The sequence below is a fragment of the Taudactylus pleione genome, unplaced genomic scaffold (assembly GCF_031769625.1).
Source record: "Taudactylus pleione unplaced genomic scaffold, aTauple2 ptg000169l, whole genome shotgun sequence".
NCBI lineage: Eukaryota > Metazoa > Chordata > Amphibia > Anura > Myobatrachidae > Taudactylus > Taudactylus pleione.
Window position 1 is genome coordinate 1,313,744 of NW_028284571.1, and position 21,671 is coordinate 1,335,414.

The 21,671-nt window shown below is 48.4% G+C and overlaps 1 protein-coding gene across 3 annotated transcripts in view; it reads left to right on the forward strand.

Annotated features, from left to right (window-relative positions):
- TEC (tec protein tyrosine kinase) overlaps positions 1-21,671 on the forward strand; it is a 162,267-nt gene that overhangs the window by 93,908 nt on the left and 46,688 nt on the right. For all 3 annotated transcript variants that reach the window (XM_088475251.1, XM_088475252.1, XM_088475249.1), the window contains 3 exons: positions 8,249-8,353; positions 10,354-10,435; positions 18,004-18,132. In XM_088475251.1, the coding sequence (XP_088331377.1) occupies positions 8,249-8,353; positions 10,354-10,435; positions 18,004-18,132 (316 nt within the window). The remainder of the gene's footprint in view (positions 1-8,248; positions 8,354-10,353; positions 10,436-18,003; positions 18,133-21,671) is intronic.

Here is a 21,671-nt window from a genome sequence, read left to right on the forward strand (position 1 = left end):
TAACGTGGCTCGGCTCAAATTGAATACGGCCCTTAATTGGACCAATCAGATTTAATGTCACATGTCCTCCTCTGTACAATCAGAGAGGTCACACATCTCAAGCAATCAGAGCAGGAGAAAGTGAAGTATATTTCGTGCCAAATTATTTTTAGACCTATTGGATGAAAGACATGTGGATATATGGGGCATGTGTAGAGGTCAGTGGGCACATGGCGAGATCTTAGTGGTATGTGGGAAGGTATGATTGGCATGTACGGGACTTTTTGGAATAGATGAGGGATCAGATTGCTTGTGGGGGTCAGAAGGCACATGGGTGGGGACATTGAAGAAAGTGGGATGTCTGATTGGCATGTGATGTAATATTTGAGCAAGTAAGGGCCATGTGATGAGTAATGTGGGAGTGCTTTGGTAATTTTGGTGTCTTTTAATTTTGGAGGCCACACATGCGTCCCTTGAAATTGACTGGGTTTCCCATAACTGCTACCCAAAGTCTGCACCCATAGTAGCCATCTCCCATTTGTGCCTGAGCAATGCTTTTCCTAGTATAGCCCTATTCCTATATAGTCTGGAATACTCTCACTATATTAGGCTGCTCCCTAGTACACTTTATTACACATATAGCACACAGAAGCCTGCATAGATCACACTGATCTGTGCAGTGCTTCGGCACATCATGCTGCTCACAGGCAGGTCTGTTAATTTCAGCCAAATAAGACTGAACTCACACACGATCAAACATGATTCCATAGACCATCGGAAAACATGATTCTTAGTAAATTTGTGTGTTTGATTGGGAAAAACTGTCACGTGTCCCAGCAATGCTCAGCGTATTTAATCTAGGCCAGATATTATTCTTAGTAAATAGACCCCGTGAAGTTTATGGTGGGTCAGGATTGTGTGCAGTACCCAGAGGGCCTGATTCACTATGGATCGCTATTCTGCTTAAAAGCACACAACGCAGTTGCTAAAATCAGCGGTGACTTGTAAATGTTTGTATTTGCACTGCGATCACAGCCTGACATAAGGACGCCCACTTCCCCTTACTTACATCCATATACTTGACCAACATAGAGAAACAATCGGTAACATTGAGTAGCATCGGACAGTTAATGAAGCCCAGACCTTACTCAGTAATTGCTTACTTCAGTGCTCGCTATGGAGCCTCAGTCGGCATCTGGTATCGCAGTGGCTAATTTATGCACGCCCATGCAACGGCATTGAAATGCCATGGCACGCCTTCGTTCACCCGACCCCCCACCCCGCCATCACTACCCAAAAACAGCACTTCCTGTCTATCACTCTGCCATGGGTCTGCGTATCCTCTGCGAGAGCTGTCCCGATCGCAGTGGGTAGTTCGCGCATTGCGATGCATACACATGCGTAGTACGTCACAATCAACCGATCGCATATCAGCAGCTGCGTTCCTTGCTGAATCAGGCCCAGAGCCGTCACCTTGCTGCATATATAGAGCAATAAAGGTTTGTGGATGAACATAGGTGCCAAGTTCCGGTGATAAAATCTATGAGTTCTGCTTTTGCTTTCCATTCAACATAAAAAAAACTTTCTGATTGTATTTGTAAATATTTTTATATTTTTTTACAACATTTATAGTCTATGGGACCGTTTCAAGTGTTTCTCTTTCATCCACTAGGGGACACTGGAGGTGCTTACGCTGGGGTATAGAGGCGTGGATAACTGGAGCCAGCACTTTAAATAATTTAGAAGTGTGAAGCTCCTCCCCTTCTATGCCCCATCAGCCCTCAGTTTAGAAAATGTGCCTACTAGGAGCTGGTCACATTATGCTGTGCTCCAGCAATACATTTATTTTATTTCATTTTTATTTTATTTTAAGCATCTTTTACACATCCTATAGGTACCCTTCGCCACCTATCTAAAAGGTGGGGTCCGGGTACCTGGCGCCCTGGTAGGAGCTCATTACAAGAGCTCCTGACAGCTCCTTACCGCCGCAGCAAGTCTTCACACAAGAACAGAAGACTCTGCTGACCTGCCGAGAGAAGCCTCTCTGGGGACACGCAGTGAGTAACAAGCTGAGCATCCCCCGGCTCCTACCCCCCCTGCCCGGCGCTGACATAGCATGTTGCGCTGTGTTGCTGTGCATAGCGCTGTTAGACAGCGCTGCAGGTCCCGCTGTCAGCGCTGCCCTGCGCTGTGTTAGAGATACACAGCGCTACACGCGGCTCCCTGCTTCTCCCCTCTCCCCGCTGATACACGCGGGTAGCGCAGAGGGGAGGGGGGGGGGACGGACATAGTAGCCATAATGGAGCCCTTAGGGCATGAAGAAGGGGCGGAGCCTAATCATCGCGGGCTCTCTCTCTTCTATGCGCGGCAAGCGGCTGTAAAAAAACAGCGTGGCTGCCGTTTATTAACTCTTAAATGCCTGCATCTCTCCCTTATACAGGAAGAGTGCAGCAGATCGGAAGGCTGGATTCTTTGGTTCCCCATTCCTGGCTATAGCAGCTATAAGTTAAGCAGAGGCTGTGCATAATACACTGGGGGTGCAAGGAATCTGATCTGTGGGAAGGGAGTGGGGTGTATCTCCTCCTCTGTGTCCCAAGCCAGCCTTCTGTTTTTCTTTACTTCTGTATATACTCTGTCCCTCTGTGTTGGTGACTGTGTGTATCCATCTCAAACAGAACAAAGGCGTCTCAAAAGATGTTTGTTTGTTCTAGGTGTAACAACAAACTATCCAAGCCGCATGCTGCTGGGTCCACGTTATGTGATGCTTGTATAGCAATTGATCCACCTATGGCTATTACTGCCTCACCTGCGCCTACATGGGCCGCTGACATGGTAGGAGTAATGACGGATTTAACGTCTGAGTGAGCTGAGGCACGCAAGTCTCAGCCTCCCTGGGTTGCTGGGCTAACCAAGTCTCTTGACACCCTGGTACAGGTAATGGGTACAGCTGTGTCCGCTCCCTCCGACGTCCTTTATCGACTGTTCTCCAGTCAGAAGAGTCTGACGAGGAATTCCTCGCTACGGAGCATACTGAGGAAGGGGAATTGGAGGAAGCATTACAGGACGATACCCCTCTAGAGTTAGAGTCCACCTCTCCCGGGTGGAATCTCTAATTTTGGCGGTCAGAAAAATCCTTAACTTACCTGAGGATGTGATTCCTGCATCCCAGGAGTGTGAATTATTTCATGAACAACCAAAGAGCTCGGCGGTTTTTCCGTTCTCACAGCAACTTCAACAACAGCTCTAAGCGGCCTGGAAGCAACCGGATAAACGGTTCTAAATTCCGCTGCGGTTTCCTTCTAGCTACCCTTTTCCATCAACCATGATGGAGAAGTGGGAAACACCCCCTCCAGTAGATGCGTCCGTCTCCCGTCTTTCTAAAAAAACAGCACTCCCAGTACCGGGAGCTACAGTACTAAAAGATCCTTCGGATCGTAAATTGGAGAGAACGCTAAGATCTATTTATACCGCAGCGGGTGCTCAACTTAGGCCCACCCTTGTTACTGCTTGGGTTAACAAAGCGGTGGTTTGCTGGGCTGACCAGTCGATTACAGGTTTGGACTCGGGTACTTCTAGAGCAGAGTTCCGCTTACTAGCTGAACACATCCGCGAGTCTGCAGTTTTCCTGGGAGAAGCGTCAAAAGATATCAGTCAGATTAGTGCTCGCATATCTGCTTCTGCTATTTCAGGCCGCAGAGCCCTCTGGTTGCGCGCCTGGCATGCGGATGCAGAATCCAAGCGTGCGGCGGAGGGTTTACCATTCAATGGCGACATGCTGTTTGGCCCGGAATTAGACAAATGGATATCCCAGGCCACTTGGGGTAAGTCTTCCTTCCTCCCGTCAACTGCATCGGCTCCCAGACGATCTTACACTGAACCTTCCTTTCATTCCTTTCTTGCCCACATTCCTTTCGTGGTAGAGCCAGAGGTGCTCCCTCCCAAGCAAGAGGCGGCAGAGGTAGAGGTCGCCCACACTCGGTTGCATGTAGACAGGAGCCTAAGCCAGCTGAAAAACAGGTGGCATGACGGTCTTCCGTCCCACCTGGGACCACCTACAGTGGGAGGCCGCCTGCAAAGATTTCAACAGGTTTGGAAACAGACATCTCCAGAGCCGTGGATCCGCAGACTAATTTCCCTGGGGTACCGAATAGAGTTCGAGGTCCCCCCTCCACCTCGGTTCTTCACTACAAGTCTGCCAATTCCTGCAGACAAGGCCAGGGTTCTACAGGAGGCTATCCAGTCTTTAGTAGTATCATCTGTGCTAGTCCCAGTTCCAGAACATCAATGAGGTATGGGGTTTTACTCAAACCTGTTTGTAGTACCCAAACCGGATGGATCGGTCAGGCCCATCTTGAACCTCAAGTCATTGAACCTGTATCTGAAGATGTATCGGTTCAAAATGGAGTCTCTGCAGTCCGTTATTGCGAGCTTGGAACCGGGAGAGTTCCTATTATCCATGGATATCAAGGATGCTTAGCTCCACGTTCCCATTTGGGAACCACACCAAGCCTTTCTGCGTTTCGCCATATTGAAGGATCATTATCAGTTTCGGGCATTGCCGTTCGGGTTATCCTCGGCTCCCCGCATCTTCACCAAACTCATGTCAGTCATGATTGCTCTCCTTCTGTCATCGGGAGTGAACATAATCCCTTATTTGGACGACCTGCTACTCAAGGCGCAGTCGGTATCTCTTCTTACAAGCCATGCCTTACTGACATATCAGACTCTAATCCAACACAGTTGGATACTAAACTTCAAGAAATCAAATCTCAGTCCATCCCAGAAGCTCCTGTTTCTGGGCATGATCTTAGATACAGCATCACAGAGGATCTTCCTTCCAGTAGACAAGGCCCGGGATATCCGGTTGTTAGTTCAGCTGGTCCTCAGACCAAAGAGGGTGTCCCTCCTTCTTTGTCTGCGTCTCCTGGGGAAGATGGTAGCAGCCTTCGAGGCAATACAGTTCGGGCGGTTCCACTCCAGGGTGTTTCAGCTGGACCTACTAACACAGGGGTCAGGGTCTCATCTGCTCCTCTATTGCCAGATCCGTCTGAGCCCAGCTACCAGAGTGGCCCTTCTCTGGTGGACACAATCCAACAATCTTCTTGCGGGCCGGAGATTCGGAGTGTGGGACTGGATCATCATAACAACGGATGCCAGCCTTCGAGGATGGGGTGCTGTAGTCCTCAGTTATCATTTACAGGGTCGATGGTCCCCTCTAGAACAAAAGTGGCCCATAAATGTGTTGGAACTCAGAGCGATCTACAATGCTCTGATAGAAGCAACAGAGTTTCTAAGAACTCGTCCGGTAAGAGTTCAGTCCGACAACGCAATGGCTGTCGCGTACATCAACCGCCAAGGAGGGACTCGGAGTCGCATTGCCATGCGAGAAGTAACTCAGATTCTCAGGTGGGCCGAGATCCAGTCAGTAATCCTGTCGGCGGTATTCATCCCGGGTGTGGACAACTGGGAGGCAGATTACCTAAGCCGACAGGATATCCACCCCGGGGAATGGATGCTTCATCCAGACGTGTTCAACGCGCTGATACGTCGATGGGGATCTCCTCAGGTGGACCTCATGGCATCACGATTGAATCGGCAGCTCCCGGTATACGTGTCAAGAACTCGAGATCCGCAGGCAGTGGCAGTAGACGCTCTGACAGTTCCAAGGAACTACGACTTGGTTTACCTCTTTCCTCCGATTCCACTTCCTCGACTGCTAAAAAGGATAAAACACGAGTCAGCCTCTGTCATTCTCGTGGCTCCGAACTGGCCTCGGAGGAGTTGGTTCGCGGACCTTCGGTCCCTATTGTCAGACGATCTGTGGCCCCTTCCTCTGCGACCGGATCTGCTACAGCAAGGTCCTATAGTACACCCCAACCTAGCGCAACTGCGTTTAACGGGGTGGCTCTTGAAACCGATATCTTAAGACACAGAGGAATCCCAGACTCTGTCATTCCCACCATGCTACGCGCCAGGAAACCAGTTTCTGCTGCGCATTATCACCGCATCTGGCGTTCTTATATCTCGTGGTGTTCCAGTCGGGATCTTCCATTTAGGACTTTTCGGTTGTCCAGGTTTCTGCTTTTTCTTCAGACGGGTCTGGATTCTGGCCTTCGTCTTGGAACTTTAAAGGTGCAGGTTTCTGCCCTTTCCATTTTCTTTCAACGGAAATTGGCCCTCATTCCTGAGGTGCAGACGTTTCTTCAGGGGGTCTTGCGGGTCCGGCCTCCTTTTGTACCTCCGATTGCTCCTTGGGACTTGAACTTAGTGCTTTTGTTTCTTCAGTCTTCCATGTTTGAACCTTTGGAAGAGGTTGATATTAAGTCCTTCTCTTGGCTCTAGCTTCGGCTCGTAGAGTTTCGGAATTGGGTGCTCTGTCCTATAAGCCACCTTACCTTGTGTTTCATGCTGATAGGGCGGAACTCCGGACGGTAGCCGCCTTCCTTCCCAAGGTAGTGTCGGCTTTTCATATTAATCAGCCTATTGTGGTAGCTTCTTTGGTGGAGGACTCTGGTGGTTCTTCTACCTTGGATGTGGTTAGAGCTCTCCGCATCTATGTTGACAGGACTGCTTCCCTCCGGAAGTCTGAGTGACTTTTTGTCCTCTATGATGCGGTTCGGAGGGGTTGGCCAGCGTCTAAGCAGACTTTGTTGGTGCCGAACGCCGGCCTCCACGTCACAGTTGTACCGTGCAGCCACTTGGTCTTCTGTGCACACGTTTGTCAAGTTTTGCAAATTTGATACGTTCGCGGTTTCGGCATCCCGTTTTGGCCGTCTTGTTCTGCAGGCCCCGCAGAGCGCTCCCGCCCGTGGGGAAAACTTTGGGACGTCCCCAGCGTAAGCACCTCCAGTGTCCCCTAGTGGATGAAAGAGAAAATGGGATTTTGGTACCTACCGGTAAATCCTTTTCTCTGATTCCACAGGGGACACTGGACGCCGACCTCTGCGCTCTTAGCCTGCCTGTTCGGTTTGTTCCATATGTTGTATGTTTTGATTATTGTGTGTTCTCTCCCTTTTTACTCCGCTTGTTCTCCATCTCCTCTCGGTCTTCATTTTCTAAACTGAGGGCTGATGGGGCATAGAGGGGGAGGAGCTTCACACTTCTAAATTATTTAAAGTGCCGGCTCCAGTTATCCACGCCTCTATACCCCAGCGTAAGCACCTCCAGTGTCCCCTGTGGAATCAGAGAAAAGGATTTATCGGTAGGTACCAAAATCCCATTATTTTGGGTGACGATAATTAAGGGGGGCCTGCTGGAGCAATTCAATTGTTTTGGGTGCCCATTATTGCGCTCGTTGAGCCTAAAAGCATCGGGTTTAGCTGCTAAAGGCATCTAAACCAATCTAAACTAATGAGCGCAATGCGGAAAGTACCGTTTGGCCACCCAAAAACTGGACTTTTTACACAATTCTGCTCGCCACCTCAGGATACTGCGAACAGAAATGTGGGCATCCGTGGCACCGCCATTACTTAGGGCGCCCAATAAACCTAGTGAATTCCTCCTATATATATAGAGCTAGTTGTTGAAGGTCAACTTATTCTGCTGTTTGGTGTGTTTGCAAAAGGACGGACAACACTTAATTCAAGGTTCTGCCAGGGGTGTGCACCGCTCATACTGCCGCAAGATGGACGCTTAAATATTGCCGGTCTTTCCTTGCATTAAATAAAGCCGATACAATACACAATAGGGGAGGCTGGGTGGGAGATCAAATTCAAAGAGGCAGAATTGCCAATGTAGATTCCCCACACCCTCATACATAACACACCCCCGCATCGCTGGTCCTTGCCATCTATCCATTAGACGACTTTCTGAATGTTCCGACCAAACCCTCCTGTTTTTGTCAGATCGTTCGAAAAGTCGTCTAATGGATAGGCCCCTTAAGATTGGTTTCATAAATTGATTTGATTCGATATTGTCTTTTACACAACTTGTGTGAATCCACTGACAGCAGTTCTTACAAGGTAATGAGAAGTAAAGTTAAAGGTGTGTAATGTATACATTGTGTTAGTACAGTGGTTCCCACTTCCCACCCCATGTGACACACATGGCTGACACACAGTACCGCCGGTCTTGTAACATAGATCTGAGTAACACACCTGTTAGTTGTACCGATCAACATTATTAACTTTTTATTTCTTTTCATAGATCAAGTTTTTCTATTATTTTTTTTTATTCATAATTTTTCTAACACTTCCAGCCATGGAAATCTACTGTGTTTGTGCCAGTTTCAAGACTGTCTGAATTTTATTGTCTTACTGTATTTTTTCAGAAAAGAAACAAGAAAGGATCCGTGGACATTACTAAAGTCAAGTGTGTTGAGGTGGTAAAGAATGGAACAGACCCCGTCCCTTGTCCGAATAAATATCCATTTCAGGTATGTTTAACCATTTCATCACAATGCCAGTGCATCTAGTCCCTCTCCACATTATGGGGGAGATGTATTTTAGTGGGACGGATCGTGACACTATAGCTCTTCCTGCTCCTCCTCTTTACCAAGGCGAAGCAGGAAGCAGTACCAACGAGAGAATTACCATGAAAACTCCCCCTCCAACAATCCCTGACAGAGCCCCAGAGCATCAGCCTAGTGATGATGCTCTGTGTCTCACCTCTCAGCAGCTTCATTGGGCATGCACGGGATCTTGCAAACATTGTGAGATCTCCCATGAACATCCTGGAAGCCCAGCAGCCGCCGCAGCCATGGACAGTGCTGTGCATGCGGCTATTGCAGCTGTCGGAACGGTCAGTGCCAATGACTGTTCATACATTTAGCTGCACATCAGTGCCCTATCTTGTAGATAGGAGTGCCAATAATGACAGGCTCGCTTCCCTGCAGTACTACAGGAAAGCGGTAACTGCAATACTTAACGTGCATGTTCCCCCCTATCGCCCCTTCATACATCTCCCCCTATGTATTTTTATATTCTAATCCTCTTCAATTAGACTTTTTAATAATATAGTCATATTCCTCCTTCTATCTCTTGAGAAGTAATATTTAATATATGATTCAATAGGGGGAATTCAGTTACGGTGGGAATTTTGCTCCCGGCTTTGCTTGGAGTTATTTGATTATTTCCCGCGGTAAGCCTGCGGCTTACTCTTGGTAACTCATGGCTCCTGGGTTAAGTTCCCAGACCTATGCAATTACTGCCTGTGGTAAGCATGCAAATAGCCCTGGAAGCACTAGTTTATGCAAATTTCTGTTTGCACCTCAGGAGGGTGCTAACAGAAGTCCAAGTTAAGTGCCCCCTTGGGGCTAATCGCAGGCTTACTGCGGGCAGTAATTGAATAGCTCTGGGCAGTTAACCAGGGAGCTAAAACCCACGGCTAATTGAATCGCCTCCAATGATTATAGGAAAAGCGATATGATTTCTTAACATCTTAAGAAAGATATTTTATACATATGCATTGGTTTATATGGCAGGGATTTGTGTGAATACTAAAAAACATTAGATAGCAGATGACATAAAATAATAAGGGATACAGCAGCGGATCAGAGAAGTCGTCAGGAGGCGTCTGTTTACACAAGATGCCTCCCACAGCATTAGCATATTATTGCACACCCGCTGCGGATGTGTGATGTGCATCCATCTCTGAATTAGGCCCATTGATGCTTAGCATGTTGGCCAGGTAATAGAATCATTGATCAATTTGGCTGCACGTGTAGCCAAGTAATGTTTACACCATAATGTGGACATGTCACTGCAGTGGGGAAATGACCTCAAACACAGGGGCAGAATTATGAGAGACAATAGAGGCGCCTGCCGCTGGGCTCAAGCACTGAAGGGGCACCCCCTCCATTGTTCACAATATATTCACCCCACTTAGAGCTGTAACTATATATGCGGAGTGTACCGTCACGGCTGCCCAATACATGGCACCTCTTCCTGGCACCTGAGAAGTCACTATAAACTAGTGGAGAGCTCATTGTCAGCTGCCGCCTCTGGCTATCTATAGCCTGTCCCTGCTCATTGGTGTTTCTGCTCCTCAGCAGTTTCTTTTGTCAGTGTGACACGTCCGGCGCCCCCTCACCCACAACTCTGTCTCACTCCTCCATGGCATGCCTATATTCTGTGTGCAACTGTGGGTGTACCTGCTTGCTACATTACAGTGTCAGCGGCTGTAACGCGGGGGCATCCGGGCATCTGGGATGAACTTACGCCACTGCTCACACATAGGTCAATAGCTGTGACCTGCAGTCTTCTTCCAACCGTATTTGGCAACATATTCGATAATAAAGTTGTTTTAATTGTTTTACATACTGCAAATATTGGCTGCAATATATCAGTGTACATTTTTCAAACATAAATAATAAATCCAGATTTATGACTTGTTGTACAATGTTAACCTGATATTTGTTCTTCCTTCCATTTACAGGTTGTGTATGATACAAGCATACTGTACATTTTTGCACCAACTGCTGACATTCGCTTCCAGTGGGTGAAGTGTCTAAAAGAAGGTGATTGTTACAATTTTATGTATATTGCCAAAGACCTAAAACTAAACAGAGATATCATTACAATGAGTTAGCACTGCACTAGATTTGTGTATTGTATGGATGTAGTGTATCTATACATACTGTATATACACACTATGTAGACAAAAGTGATTGGACTCCCCTGTGCAAGCGAAATGCATACCATGCACACCATTGCACACGAGTTCCAAATGGCCACTAATGTGGCGGTTTCGACAAGAACACTTTGTAGGGAGGCCCGTGCACTTGCAGTTCTATGGAAACAACAAATGTTTTATCAAGACGACAATGCCACCTGTCATGTTTCCAGAGCGATGCTGGACTGTTATACAGAAAATTATGTAACCCTAATGGATTGGCCAGCTCAGAGTCCAGATCTCAACCCTATTGAGAACTTCTGGGACGAATTGCGTCGTTTGCATTCAAGGCCAACTCGACCTTCAGTGTCACAGTTGGCCACTTTACCTAAGGCTGAATGGCAAAACATACCACCTGCTGATGTCCAGGAACTTGTGGACAGTTTGCCAAGATGTGTCTGTAGTAATCACCACACGTGGTGGCCCTACAAAGCATTGACATCAATAAAATCTCATTCATCTATTTGCTGGCAGTGTCCAATCACTGTTGTCTACATAGTGTGTGTGTGTGTGTGTGTATATATATATATATATATATATATATATATATGTATATATGTATATGTATTTCTACTTCAGGGTCCATAGGGTATCCACAGGATACCTTGGGTATAGGTGTGATGTCAGTCGCAGGGCACCAAAGAGTTAAGCTTTCAGCCTCCCAGGATGCACTAGGTCCCCCTCCTATACCCCGCCCCCGGGCCAAGGCACCTCAGTTTAGTTTGGTGCCCGGCCGGCGTCGGGTGCACCTGTCGGAGTGGGGGCTAGAAGAGCCCCTGAAGCTTTCTTCAGTGCAGCTGTGGCTGCACATCTGGATGTACAGCATGGACAGTCAGTCCTGACGTCCATGCTGTCTTCCCTACACCCCCGCCGGTACCAGAACGCCGGTACCGATCCGGGGATGCTGGTGAGCATCTGGGGTCACAGCTAGCGGTGACCCCAGATGTTCCGGACCATGGCCGGATCCAAGGGGGACAAAGGTAAGCAGCGGGGTCCCACGGTGGGTCCCCGCTGGTCACATGGTCCTAAGTCCCCAGGCAGGGGGCTCCCTGGGGACTGGCTGCAGCGTGGAGCCAGGTACTGAACCTGCGCTTTCCACTACCCCCTGGGACAGCGGACCGCAGCAGAGCGGTAGCGCTGCGGCGTCCCAGGGGTTAAATGCATGCCAGGGGAGCGCGCCTTCCCTGTCTCACAGCCGGCGCCTCCCCCGCTGCACACAGCCCTCTCTGCACTGTGCTGACTGGTCCTGTGTCAGCGCTCCTCCCCCAGGCCAGCTTCTCTCTGCTCCTCGGCGGCCATCTGCTCTGCAACGCATGGTGAATGCTGCTGGAAGTCTGGAAGGAAGCATCGTGGTCTGGGTCCCCCCGCATACCTCTCCTCCGCTGTGGCTCAGGTCTGTGTATGCAGCGCTGTGTCCTACCAGGCCCTGTGTCTGCGTAGTTGAGTGATCAGCGCTGTTAGTGCAGGAATTGATTTTCTTTGCATTGTATGTGACTGTGCTAGCGCTGCTGCCTGTAACTTTATCTTCTCAAAACTGTCAGCTTTATTACTGTCCCTGTTCTTTCTGCTAAAGCCCTTGCGGTGCGGTGCTGCAGGGTGGTCTCTCGCCTATTTAATACTTAATTGGTGAGAGAGGTCACATACGTGGTGCCATCATGTCTGAAAGTGATTTTCCCCTCCGGCTACAGTGTACCACGTGCAAAGTACCGTTAGCGGAGGGGGAGGGTAGCGCGGAGGGCCTTTGCCGGCAGTGTTTGTCCATGGCGCGGCCTATTACGGTTACAGCACCGGTACAGGAGCCGCCCTGGGCTTGTTTCGCTCAGGCGTTAACAGCTTTAGTGGGCCAGTTAGCTCCGCAGCCCGCGTTTACTCCGATGGGTTTGTCCCAGCAGTCTGTGGTGTCGTCACCCATGCAGGGGTTCCCACGACAATTGGTGGTACCCCACAGTCTCCCTATTTCCCCGCTCCCGGGTTCTCAGGAGCCAGCGTGGGTTAACTCCCTGACGAGTTCTGTACAGCACTTGTCGGATGTGTTGCAAGGGGAGTCTGTGATGCGGCCTCATAAAAGGCCGGTGGCGTCTCTGTCCGCTCCTTATGAGGATGACGAAGGGACGTCTGATGATGGGGAGATTCTGGATCCTTACGATCAGGAACCTCTCCATACTAAGGACGCTGATGCTAAGTCCAAAGTATATATTCCTGGACTTATTCGGGCGGTCCGCACAGCCTTGGTGATTGAGGACGAAGTTCCCCCAGCGGCTAAATCTAAGTATGCCTTTTTCAAAGATGTGAAGGGTGATGCCACAGTCTTTCCTCTTTCGGGTCAGTTGGTGGACCATTTAGAGAAGGCGTGGAAACAACCTGGCAAAAGATACCAGCCGCAGAGACGCCTGGCGGTGGCTTATCTGTTCGCGGATAATTATTTTGCTAAGTGGGAATCCCCTCCACAGGTGGATTCTCACGTGACCCGTCTTGTCCGTAGTGCCACATTGCCGATGCCATCCATGTCCTCCCTTAAGGATGCTACGGACCGCAAGGTAGAAATCTGCCTGAAGTCCGCTTATTCCCTTGCAGGGGGGGCAGCACGGCCGGCTATGGCCATTTGCTGGGTTGCCAGAGCGATGGAGCGCTGGGCGGATTCATTAGAGGCTTCTTTTGAATCCGACTGTCCGGCCGAACAGGCGGAGTTGATTGGCAATCTCCGTGATTCGGCCACCTACATCAACGAGGCGGCTCTAGACATTAGTACTCTGGTGTCTAGAATTTCTTCAGCAGCGGTAGCTGCTCGTCGCACCTTGTGGCTGCGATCCTGGAAGGCGGACGCAGATTCCAAGAAAGGTCTGGAAGCGTTGCCGTTTACCGGAGAAGTTCTCTTCGGTCCGGATCTGGATAAGATTGTGGCCACGCTGGCGGCAGCCAAATCCGCTTGTCTCCCGTCGGCCGCTGCTCCTTCTGGTTCTGGACCATCGTCCTTTCGGTCATCTAGGGCCCAGGGCAGGCCCAAACCACAGTCGTTTCCTCGACAGGCTGGCCCTAAGAAATCGGTCAAGCCCCGGAAACAGGCATGGAGTACCAGACGTCCGGCCCCCAAGCCAGATGACAAGCCAGCGGCCTGACGGTCCGGGTCTCCCCTTGGGGGATCCCAGGGTGGGAGGCCGCCTGCTGCAGTTCTCCCGGTGTTGGTCGTTCACTACGACAGACACTTGGGTTCTGGAGGTGGTCTCCCACGGGTACGCCCTCTCCTTCCGGCACAGACCCCCGGCTCGATTCTTCACCACGGGTCTACCATCAGACCGGAACAAGGCTACGGAGCTGCGGAAGGTATTGCACACTATGCTCCAGGCTGGAGTTATAGTGCCTGTTCCATTCTCCCAGAGGGGCCAGGGTTTCTATTCAAATCTATTTTTGGTACAGAAACCCAATGGGTCATATCGTCCGATTCTCAACCTCAAAGCACTCAACACGTCTTTGCGGGTCCCGAAGTTTCGGATGGAGACCCTACGGTCCATCATTCTGGCGCTGGAACCTGGGGACTACATGGTGTCATTGGACATACAGGACGCTTACCTGCATGTCCCTATTCTTTTGCGCCATCAAGAGTTCCTTCGGTTTGCAATCCGCAGCGACCACTTCCAGTTTCGGGCGTTACCTTTTGGCCTGGCGACAGCACCACGTGTTTTCACCAAGGTGATGGTGGTCATGGCGGCTTCTCTGCGGCTGCAAGGAGTCCGCATGTTGCCGTACTTGGACGACCTGGTATTGGTGGCAGGATCTCCAGAGCTCCTGTTACACCACTTGGACCTGACCATTGCACTGCTGCAACGGCACGGCTGGCTAATCAACTGGCAGAAGTCCACTCTAATCCCGTCTCGGAGGATTCTGCATCTTGGAGCCTTATTGGACTCGGGACAGCAAAGGATCTTCGTGACGGAGGAAAAGATCTCTGCTTTACAGTCAAGGGTGCGCAGTTGTCTGCACAGCCGCCGGGTGTCCTTACATTCGGCGATGAGGTTACTGGGCTCCATGGTGTCGGTGTTCGACATGGTGGAATACGCCCAGTTTCACTCCAGACCTCTGCAGCACCTGATCCTGTCCAAGTGGAACGGGCTGCCTCAGTCTCTGAAGTTCCAGACGATTGTGCTCACCCCGGAGGTTCGCCTGTCCCTTGCGTGGTGGTTAAAGACGACCCACCTCAACAAGGGACGTCCGTTCTGGGTTCTCAATTGGGTCCTGTTGACAACGGACGCCAGTCTTCGGGGCTGGGGAGCAGTTTCGGGTCCACACTTGTTCCAGGGCAGGTGGACGCCGACAGAAGCGGAGCTTCCAATAAATATCTTGGAACTCCGTGCGGTCTTCAATGCTCTCCTGCAGGCAGAGCGGTTTCTCCAGGGTCTCCCGGTGCAGGTCCAGTCGGACAACGCTACCACCGTGGCCTACATAAACAGGCAAGGAGGAACTCGCAGTCGGGCGGCTCTCGTAGAGGTCTCTCGGATCCTGGTTTGGGCGGAGCGCCATCTTCCGGCCATATCAGCGGTCTTCATCCCGGGAGTGCTAAATTGGGAGGCGGACTTTCTAAGTCGCCAGGACGTTCATCCAGGGGAATGGTCCCTGCACCCGGACGTTTTTCAACTACTGGTGGACAGGTGGGGTCTTCCAGAAATCGACCTCATGGCGTCCCGGCACAACAACAAGTTGCCGGTGTACGGGTCTTGCACAAGAGACGAAGGGGCGTCTCTGGTGGATGCTCTGTCCGTCCGGTGGACGTTCCGGTTCGCATATCTGTTCCCTCCGGTCTCCCTGTTTCCCTTCTGGCCATTGCTTCGGCCAGACGTTTTTCTGAGTTAGGGGCTCTTTCTTGTAGACCCCCTTTCTTGGTTTTTCATGGGAACAGGGCAGTGCTCCGCACTCGGCCCGAGTTTCTTCCCAAAGTTGTTTCCCAGTTTCATGTTAACGAGGAAATAGTTGTTCCGGCCTTTAACTCACCGGGTCTTTCCGTGGGTGAGGCCTCTTTGGATGTTGTGCGGGCCTTAAAGACTTATGTTGACTGCACTTCTTCGTTTAGGAAGTCGGACGCTTTGTTTGTCCTCTATGGCTTCCGTAAAAAGGGTTGGCCTGCTTCAAAACAAACTTTGGCAGCCTGGATCCGTATGGCTATTTCTGAAGCTTATCTTCATGAAGGCCTACCGGTCCCTCCTTCTCTGAAGGCTCATTCCACTAGGTCTGTGGGTCCTTCGTGGCAGCTCGACGTGGTGCCTCGGCAGTTCAGATCTGCAAGGCTGCTACGTGGTCTTCTGTCCATACCTTCGTGAGGTATTACAGGTTTGACACCTTCGCCTCTCAGGATGCTTCCTTCGGGCGGCGGATTCTCCTTTCTGCACAGGAGCGTCCCCACCCTTAAAGGATACTGCTTTGGGACATCCCCAAGGTATCCTGTGGATACCCTATGGACCCTGAAGTAGAAAATATGAGATATGGTAAGAACTTACCCTTGTTATCTCTATTTCTACGAAGTCCATAGGGTTCCACAGGACTCCCGCCCTGTCGCACCTGTGCTGCAGATGGGCTTTGCTCTGGTCACCGGTTTTCCGTCTCCCTCTGGTGAGAATGTGATTCTTGTATGTGTCCAGATCTTTGTTCTCTCTCTTCCTTCTCCTCCTCCGGCCTATGGCTTGGTAACTAACTGAGGTGCCTTGGCCCGGGGGCGGGGTATAGGAGGGGGACCTAGTGCATCCTGGGAGGCTGAAAGCTTAACTCTTTGGTGCCCTGCGACTGACGTCACACCTATACCCAAGGTATCCTGTGGAACCCTATGGACTTCGTAGAAATAGAGATAACAAGGGTAAGTTCTTACCATATCTCATATTATATATATATGTATATATATGTACATGTATATATATGTATATATATATGTATATATATTAGCTCCATATACACATTTTTTGGGTTATTTCAACTATTTACCAAAACATAGTCAAGTTACAGTTATATAATGAAGATGTTTTGTTTTAAAGTGCAGACTATTTGTATTTGGAAGCTTTTGCTGTGAACTCAACATTCAGTTAAAGGAGCTCTCAATGTAAATGAAACAGGCCATATTTAGGCTACAAAAACAATAAAAATCCATCGGAGAGATAATGGGAACCTTAGGAGAGGCCAAATCAACAGTTTGGAACATTCTGAGAAAAAAGAACACACTGGTGAGCTCGGCAACAGAAAAAGGCCTGGACATCCACGGACATCCACGGAAGACAACAGTGGTGGATGATCACTGGATACTTTCCATGGTAAAGAAAAACACCTTCACAACATGCAGCCAAGTGAAGAACACTCTCCAGGAGGTAGGCGTATCATTATCCAAGTCTGCCATAAAGAGAAGACTTCACGAGAGCTAACACAGAGGCTTCACCGCAAGGTGCAAACCATTCATAAGCCTCAAGAATAAAAAGGCCAATTTAAACTTTGCCAAAACCATCTAAAGAAGCTCAGTTCTGTAACAGCATTCAATGGACAGATGAAGCTAAGATCATCCTCTACCAGAATGATGGGAATACAAAATCTGCAAAGGATTCCCCACAAAGTATTAAAAATCAACATTTTATTTAAGATTATGTTAATTTGTCGAATTACATTTGAGGCTTTGAATAAGGGACTGTGTATAAAAATGGATGCGATTCATAAACATTTCATACAATATTTTTGTTCAACCCCTTGCATTAAAGCTGACAGTCTGCACTTAAATTGCCATTTTTTCATTTCAAATCCATTGTGGTGGCGAACAGAGACAAAATTATGAAAATTGTGTCAGTGTCCAAATATATATGAACCTAACTGTGTGCATATATAATATTTAATTCTAATTATATTTAATTAGATACATGATAAGAAGAGACTTAAATGTTGAGTCCTTGTATGTGTAGTTCTCAGCTATCAATGGCACATATGCAGAGGCGTCACTGAACCTCCATGGAACCCGGTGCGGCAGGAGTAGCTGTATTGTGCACCGTAGGCGCGCACTCGAAAGGGGGCATGACTTTGTGGAAAGGGGCGTGAACTTCTCACAAAGCCACGCCCCCTTATGTGTGCCGATCTTGGGGGCGTTACCGCCTCCCATTCTCGGCACACAGTGGGCTTCCCCAGCGCTCCTGCAGCTGCTAGGGCAGCCCACATCCCTCCCTGCCTCTCTCCATATCACGGTGACACCATCCCATGGGGTGACACCAAAATAGCAGAGCAGCTCTGCTATTTTGGTGTCACCCACTCGGATGGTGTCACCGAGTGCAGCCAGCACACCCCTAGTGAGGCCAGTGCACATATGGTGCTAGCAGTAAATCTAGAAATGAAGTATATGTATTTCCTCATTCTTAAACATGTTGGTGTCCAATTTAGTAAACAACTTATGTTCCTTTCTAGAAATAAAAAACAACAACTACATTTTGTCCAAATACCACCCTCAGTTATGGGCAGACGGTGTGTATCAGTGCTGCAGACAAACAGACAAATTGGCTCCAGGCTGTGAAGAATATAATATCTTTGGAGATAGTAAGTAGTTTTCAATGAGCTCATACATGTACCACTTGTATGCTTGTATCATCTTTCACAAAATCTATATTGCTGCAGTTAAAAGATGACTGAAACCTAATAACAAGCTGTCTCAATAAACTTTCTATGAATAACATTCACAAGATGTGAACATTATCTTGACTAGTGGTGTTTTAAGGGGAATGGGATTGTATCGCCGGCCCTAACCCTCCTTTAGGGGTGCCTAACCTCCCCCTAGTTCCTAACCCTAACCTCCCTCCATTAGTGCCTAAACCTAACCCCCCCTCCCCGCACCCTACACCTAACCGTCCCGGGGGGGTGCCTGTCCCTAATCTCCCCCCCAGGCGTGCCTTACCCTAACCTCCCCTTCCCCTAGCCTATCCCTAACCTTCCCGGGAGGATGCCAAACCCTAAGTCTCCCCGGGGTGCCATAGACCTAACCCCCCCCCGCGGCTAGGAAGACAGTTGCCCGTACATATTTAAGGACTGGAAGAGCCATGTGCAGTGGGGCCCACCACCATGAAGCAGGCCCCTGCTCCTCACCAAACCCCCCCCCCCTTTTTTTTTATCCAATAATTTTTATTGCATTTTGAAACATACATAAAATAATTAAAACAGAATAAAACATAATATAAATATTAATAAGCATATTGGTATGAAATAAAAGAGAGATAAATATATACCGGTACATCATGTGTGGTCTAAATTCTTAACTACACAATTAACAAATGTGAAGTACTTTAAATAACATACAAAATCATAGTCATTACAGAGCACAAATAGTGTGGCTTACAATCCAGGTATAGGTTAGGAACATTCAGCTGGGAAAGGATGCACAAAAAATTCTGCTGCATACGCAAAGACATATCTATCTTACTCCACCAGTAATATACATATTAAATCTAGATACCCCCCTGATAGTAAGGCGAGCCTAGCCATCTTGCCCAGATATCAAAGTATTTATTCTCTGTTTTTCTAGCCACATTAACATATTTCTCATGTGCATCCAGATAAGAATAGCCTGTCTGACCAGTGGGGTATTAACTACCTGTAAATTATTACTTAAAAGTAGCTGTGAGGGTGACAGTCCTGATGAGGATTGTGCTAGTAAAAGGGCAGGTAAGGTGTCAGCTGTATTGTCATTAATCCATTCCCATAGGTGCGCTAACTGCGCGGCGTAGTGATAGAATTTAAAAAGGGGAAGCGCCAAACATCCAGAGTCACGGGGTCTAGTTAGAGTGTCCAACTTAATACTAACTATTTTATTGACCCAAATTAATGAACATAGTAATCCCTCAATATGTTTAAAGACCTTCTGAGGGATATATACCGGGGAGTGCTGGAGCACATATAAAAGCTTAGGCTGTAGAACCATTTTGACAAGATAAACTTTGCCCGTTAAAGTTAAAGGTAGTTTTCCCCATAATGCAATACAGGATCTGAGATAATCTACTTGCGGAATAATATGAAGTGACACATATCATTGAGGAACATTGGATATCCAAACCCCTAAATATTTAAATTAATCCACCCATTTCAATGGAAGATTTATAAGGGGATTACTGGGACAGGTTCCTCTGAGGGGAAGAATACATTTATCCCAATGCATCAGTAACACTTAGTACTTGCCAAATGAATCAGTGATATTTAGGATATAAGGCATAGAGTATAAGGCATAGAGTATACAGTATCATATTTCATAATAAAGATTAATAGATATCGTCAGCATATAGGACCTCATTCAGACCCGCTCGCAAGCAGGTCGATGTTTGGCTGTGCGCACACACAGCGGCCGCACTGCTCGTGCGCAAGCCCCGGAGTGAGAGAGAAATTCTCTCGCTCCGGGGCACACTACAAAAGGGGCGGCTGTTGATGTTGATCAACAGCTCGCCCCGTTTTGTAGGCGTGGCGGGGGGGTGGTTTCAGAAACAGGCATTCCCAAGCGAACGCTTGCCGTTTGTGGGCGGCCACACTGACATCACCAGTGATGTCAGTGGGAGAGCTTCCGGCTCTAATAGAGCCGAAAGCTCTCTGGGCCTTGAGGCAGATGAGACCCTACCTGGTCACTTGCTAAGGCTGTGGGTGGTAACCCACAGCCTAGCGAGCGCCAGGAGGCCGGATAATTTTTTACATGCGGCCGCTGTCATTCAGAGCGAGGTCCATAGTGCGATTTTATCAACCCTGGAACTCAGCTGGAACCCAAAGATGTCAGGACTGGCTCTAATCATACACACTTGGGGCTCTATGGCCATAGCAAATAGAATGGGTGAGAGGGGGCAACCCTGCCACGTTCCCCTAAAAAGTGAGAAGGACAATAAAATTAAGCCATTCACAGATACTCTCGCTACCAGAGTTGAATATAGTAACTTGACCCACTTGATATATCCCCACCAATGCCAAAGCAGTCCATAGACTCCCACAAAAACGTGGCGGCATCTACCAATACAATAATAGAGGTCTGGGCATCTCCATGGGAGACCTGTAACTGTGTAAATAAGCGAAGAAGATTAACCGAGGTGGACTTACCTGGCATGAAACCTTTTTGGTCGGAATGAATTAACTGGGTTATAACCTGATTATTCCTGGAGGCCATGACTTTTGCAAGTATTTTTACGTCCGTGGGGAGAAGTGATATGGGGATTTACGAATCAGTCCGCTTAGTGTCTGGTTTAGCCAAAACAATTATTAAGGCCTCTGACATGGAACGCGGAAGGGTATTATTCTCATAAATTTGGTTAAAGAGTTCAAACAATTGCGGCACATACATGTTTTTAATGTTTTTTATATAGCTCCAGAGGAATCCCATCGACCCCTGGAGCTTTACCAATGGGAAAGGAATTTATGGCCAATTCGATTTTATCTAGAGTTATAGGGGAGTCTAAAAACTCCCTTGCCTCTGGGGAAAGTGTTGGAAGGGATATATTCTGCAAGAAATTACGCAATTCCTGTTGAGTATAAAGTAATCTAGAACTATATAGTTGATGATAATATCTGACAAACTCCGCTGCGATATCTGGAGTCCGCACATGGGCAGCATTGTCAGAGCCAACAATTTCTACCACCGTATTCAACGAGCACTGGGCCCTTGCCAGGTTAGCCAAATAAGACCCAGGTCTATCTCCTGATGCGTATTGCAAGTGTGAATTAAGTAATAATTTATATTGTGCCTTGTCCATTAAACAGTCCTTCCATGCTTTCTGGGCAGCCAGCCAAGCCTCTCTAGTTGAATCTAAATTATCTGAGATATAAGCTATTTCTAAAGATCTGCAAGAAGCTTCCAACTCCAGCTCATGCTTATAGAAATACTTCAGGCTAGCCACTCTCTGAATTAAAGTCTCTCTAAGGCAGGGCTCGACACGAGTGCCCCCAATTCACAGCATGCCAGAAAGGAGAGCCCCACATACAAACAGAAGCTCACCACACACAAGTGCCCCCAATTCAGTGTGCCACACAGGAATGCTTTCAATTAATAACAGTATTATAGTGGGTGGTCATTGTAATGAAACCACATACTCACCAGCTTTGTACAGCTCCCTGGA